This window comes from Pinus tabuliformis, chromosome 3_2, assembly GCF_031772625.1.
Source record: "Pinus tabuliformis cultivar Carrire ecotype Pingquan chromosome 3_2, CPIR1, whole genome shotgun sequence".
Lineage (NCBI taxonomy): Eukaryota > Viridiplantae > Streptophyta > Pinopsida > Pinales > Pinaceae > Pinus > Pinus tabuliformis.
In genome coordinates, this window is record NC_142302.1 from 447,646,210 (window position 1) to 447,650,741 (window position 4,532).

At 44.9% G+C, this 4,532-nt stretch overlaps 1 protein-coding gene across 1 annotated transcript; it reads left to right on the plus strand.

The window, feature by feature from the left end:
• On the plus strand, nucleotides 1-2,822 carry LOC149181233 (multicopper oxidase LPR1-like). Its single transcript, XM_089418292.1, has 4 exons — nucleotides 1-562; nucleotides 665-1,234; nucleotides 1,372-2,277; nucleotides 2,382-2,822. The coding sequence occupies exons 1-4, from the start codon at nucleotides 353-355 to the stop codon at nucleotides 2,433-2,435; spliced, it is 1,740 nt and encodes a 579-aa protein (XP_089274418.1). The 5' UTR covers nucleotides 1-352; the 3' UTR covers nucleotides 2,436-2,822.
• The last annotated feature ends 1,710 nt before the right edge of the window (nucleotides 2,823-4,532 follow it).

The following is a 4,532-nucleotide window of genomic DNA, read 5'->3' on the forward strand; positions in this document are numbered from 1 at the left end:
AACTTTCAGAGGGCTATGAATTTAAATTTGACCAATAAATCTGCGAAATCAAACGGAGGGGAGAAATTTGGAAGTTGTTTCACTGATTCAACCTGAATTTGGTCACTATGACATAAACAATGCCCTACTGTTATAATCTGCCAGTGAGTCTCAACAATGGCCCAATCTTGTCGGCCTTTTTCTTTGCAGTGAGTGCCTTCCACGCCTCCATGATTCTGTCTTTCTCCCGCATTTTCTATTCACTATTTGCACGGCTTCATGCATTCCCTTCTCTTTTGACTAAACCCACGGCTCGTCTCCTTCCACAAACCCATCTTAAGTTTTCGCCTGCAACGCCGAGCGAAACAGAACTATGTGCGTTTTGAAGCTCCTCTGCTTTTTCTGCTTCTTGGGTTTCTTGGTCGCGGATGGTGTTACAGATGAGAGCTTGTATAAGGTCGCGGCCTCTCTTCAGATGTTCGTGGACGAGCTCCCACACATGCCCAAACTGAAAGGGTATATTTTCCAAGAAGGGAAGTTTAAGCCGGCGGAGCTTCGGATTGGGATGTTCCAGAAAAAATGGGTATGTTTCGTAAAAATTAGTTCAATGGCCGATTCTATCCAGGTTTGAGAAGAATTCCAAATCCCAGATGCAGGTTGACCAGTTTTTTGCGTTTGTTTGCAGAAATTTCACAGAGATCTTCCCCCGGCTACCGTGTTCGCGTATGGAACATCCAAGGGAACTGCAACCGTCCCAGGTCCTACGATCGAATCCATCCAAGGCATCGATACGTTCGTGACGTGGGAAAACCATCTTCCCTCCCACCATTTTCTGCCATGGGACCGCACCCTGAAGACAGCCCGCCCCAAACTCGGGGGAATCCCCAGCGTAGTCCACCTGCACGGTGGCGTCCATGAGCCCGAGAGCGATGGGCACTCGCAGGCGTGGTTTACAGCGGGATTCAAGAACACCGGCCCCGCCTGGAAGAAGGCTCAATACCACTACAACAACATTCAGCATCCTGGAAATCTCTGGTACCATGATCACGCCCTCGGGCTAATCAGAGTTAATATCCTGGCGGGGCTAATTGGCGCCTATGTGATTCGGAATCCCAAGGTGGAAAAACCCCTAGGCCTCCCGTCTGGCCCCAAATATGACCGTAATCTTATCGTATTCGACCGGAGCTTTGCTACAGACGGGTCTATTTATATGAACTCCACGGGCAACAACCCCTCTATCCATCCCCAGTGGCAGGTCAGTATGATATATACATTTGTTCCCTGCTACTTAATATTTCAATTTATCCAGTCTGTCTGTCTGTGTGCATAACTGAATTCAATTTACAGAGCCTCTGGGTGTTTGATTGAAAGTCTGTGATGTGTTTGAAACAGCCAGAGTATTTTGGAAATGCAATCATAGTGAACGGCAAGGCATGGCCTTACATGAAGGTAAAGAGAAGAAAATACAGATTCAGAATTGTAAATGCCAGCAATGCTCGCTTCTACAGATTTGCCTTGAGCAACGGCCTGAGCATGACCTTTGTGGGCTCCGACTCGGCATACTTACCGGCGCCTGTAAGCGTGAAAGCATTCCTGTTGGCTCCTTCCGAGATTGCAGACATCGTCGTGGATCTCAACGATTCGGCCACAGAGGAGGCGACATTAACAAACGACGCACCATATCCATACCCATCTGGAGACCCTGTCGACAATCTGAACAGCAAGGTCATGAAATTCCTTATCGAAACCCCGCCGGATGCCGCGAGTTCTGCTGAGAATCGATCATCCACCCGGATCCCTGAAAAACTGGTTGAATATCGGCGGCCCCGAGAGAAAAACGCAGCGCATACGAGGTACTTGACCATGTATGAATACGAAAGCGCTTCTGGAGAACCGACCCATTTGTTCATCAACGGATTACCCTTCGACGCACAGGTTACAGAGACCCCGAGGCAAGGAACCAGCGAGGTATGGCATGTCATCAATCTGACGGAGGACAATCATCCTCTGCATATCCATCTGGGGCTGTTCATAGTCCTTGACCAAACAGAACTGCTGAAGATGGAGGAATTCAAGAGCTGCATGCAGAAGAATAACGACGCGCTGAAATGCGAGATACAGAAGCACGCGAAGGGAAAAGTGATGGCAGCTCCTGCGCAGGAGCGTGGATGGAAAAACGTGTTTAAGATGAAGCCTGGGCATATGACAACCATTCTTGTCCAGTTTTCTCCCTTGAACTCTCGGCATGGTTATCCGTTTAATGCAAGTGCGGAACCAGGCTATGTGTATCACTGCCATGTAAGTCCTTTTATTCAAATTCAATCCTAATTTTCAATTTCTGGTGGATGGAACTAGTGTTAGTGTTAAAATTTGGTATGAATGATTTGGGTGTGGAATTGCAGATTCTTGATCATGAAGACAATGAGATGATGAGGCCCCTCAAAATTCGATCTTGAATTCCAACTCAGCCGCATGAGTGTATGGAATCAGAAAGCTTTGATTTTCATAACATTGTCCTTTCGTCACGATGATCAATAATTACACGCTGGGATTTTATACAATTCTTATAAGGTGTTCTACGATTCTTATAAAATGGTGGTGTAATGATAAAAGGGATAAAATATCATGAAGTGGAGCAATTATAAAACTGATAAAATTATGTGATCAGTATTCGTTCACTGTAATTTTCTCCTCCATTAAGTTCAGTGGACGGCGTTTGTGTGGAAATCAATTCATTAAGATCGTTACGATAATGAAGAATGTGTTGGGCATTATCAAGGAATCAAATCAAAACAGATTTTCTCCCTTCAAGATATCCTATAAAAAGAAGGAATCGATCACTTAGAGACGATGGTTATTTTATTCTTGGTTTCTTGATATATATAAAATAAGGTTTTAAGGTTCACTCGATTTTGGATAGCCGTGATTGGGTGCTACTATGTTAATGCACTCCTTGATATGTGAAGTTATTGGTTCAATTTTCTGGCAAATTTACAAAAGAAATTCTAATAAATTTAAAATAAAAATATTAGAAAAAAATGTGAAATTTATATGAATATAACCAACGTTTCTATCATGCTTTTAGTTTAATACACACTTTCATTGTGTGTCATGTTTTTGTTCACTTATCATAAGAAATTACATGTTGTAAATTCCATAGGCATATGCTCTAAAGTGACCATGGTTAGCTATGAACTGTTGTAAATTGATATAGAACCTACAAAAACCCTGTGCCGAGTATATTGATAGTGTTCATATACAATATTATTTACATATCCAAAATTGATTCATAAATATTAACACGAAAAGTTGTTGGAATTAGGGCATGTTTGCCCTCTGTATATCCTGGTCCATATAAAGTCTATGGTAGTACTAATAGATCTGTGCAGGGGTATGCTCTATGATCAACCATTCTCCTCTAGGATGATGCATTGCCTCTTTCGATAGCCAGTCCGCGGATGCATTGCACTCCCCGATGTAGGAGCAGCGTCCGCAGCAGACTAGGATCTAGTTATAGGAGGGGAGGAAGGCGACATCTCGGAGGCATTGGATGTCTGTATAGTGTTCCCAACAACATCCTCTAGACGATCCAAATCTGTGGGTTGCTCATCCACCATCGGTTCCTTTGTCTGACGGTGCTTCGTGCCCTTAGTAGCAGCTGTATTAGTAGTCGAGAGCAGAGGGCAGTCTTTGTATAGATGTCCAACGTTATGGCAACGACTGCACCGGAAAGGAACTCCTTCATAGTCCAGATTTTGCCGACGTGAGAAATGTCGCCAATGCAGGGTGATCTTTTCCTCCAGCCCTACCCTAGTGTCCAGGTGTACTAGTATGCGAGCCATAGTCATGATCCCCGATGATTCAAAATATTGATCGTGATCCAGGTAGGTACCCAAAGCATTCCCAATGCCCTTTAAAATAGCAAGAGTCCAATATTGCATTGGTAGACCTGGAAAACCAACCTAGATCGACCCTACTCCTAATTGTTCCCTCTCAGAATCGAACAGAGGATTCCATCTCTTCAGCAGCATAGGTGCTAGTTCAATGTGCCAGAACCGGGATAATATCTAGCCCGTGTATTCCTCCCGGTGAAAGCAGAGGGAAAACCAACCCCACACCAGTACACGAATGATGGGTAGATCTTTCAGTAAGGTGCCCCAAATTTCCTCAGTCCAAAGCCGAAGCCTCTCGATGGTATAGTTCCGCCCACGGACACAACCGACTAGGACCTTCTTGGCCGTGTCGTCCACTTCTCCCATCGTGAGATCTTCACCTAGTGCGAGGTTAATATCTCTGTCCCCAGCCCTAAGGCATCGACCTTTCTTGAGTTTGTTTGTTCGGCAGGCCGTTGGATAATCCTTGAACAAGCCACGGATACCTTGGTTCACAGTCTGAGGGGTGGATGGAGTGAATTTAGGAGTGGGAATCAGGGAACTAAAACATCCCGAGCAAATGGGGGAGCTAGGGTTAGGGCCACCAGGGTTCAAAATGTGCCAGAATGTGGAGGGTTTGTGAAGGGGTGGTCCCTAGAAGAGGAATGTCAGAGATGGACA

Excerpts from the sequence above, each read along its gene's own strand:
- LOC149181233 (XM_089418292.1), top strand. The coding sequence starts at position 353 with ATGTGCGTTTTGAAGCTCCTCTGCTTTTTCTGCTTCTTGGGTTTCTTG. Across the intron at positions 563-664 it reads GGATGTTCCAGAAAAAATGG|AAATTTCACAGAGATCTTCC; the intron begins GTATGTTTCGTA and ends GTTTGTTTGCAG. Across the intron at positions 1,235-1,371 it reads CTATCCATCCCCAGTGGCAG|CCAGAGTATTTTGGAAATGC; the intron begins GTCAGTATGATA and ends TGTTTGAAACAG.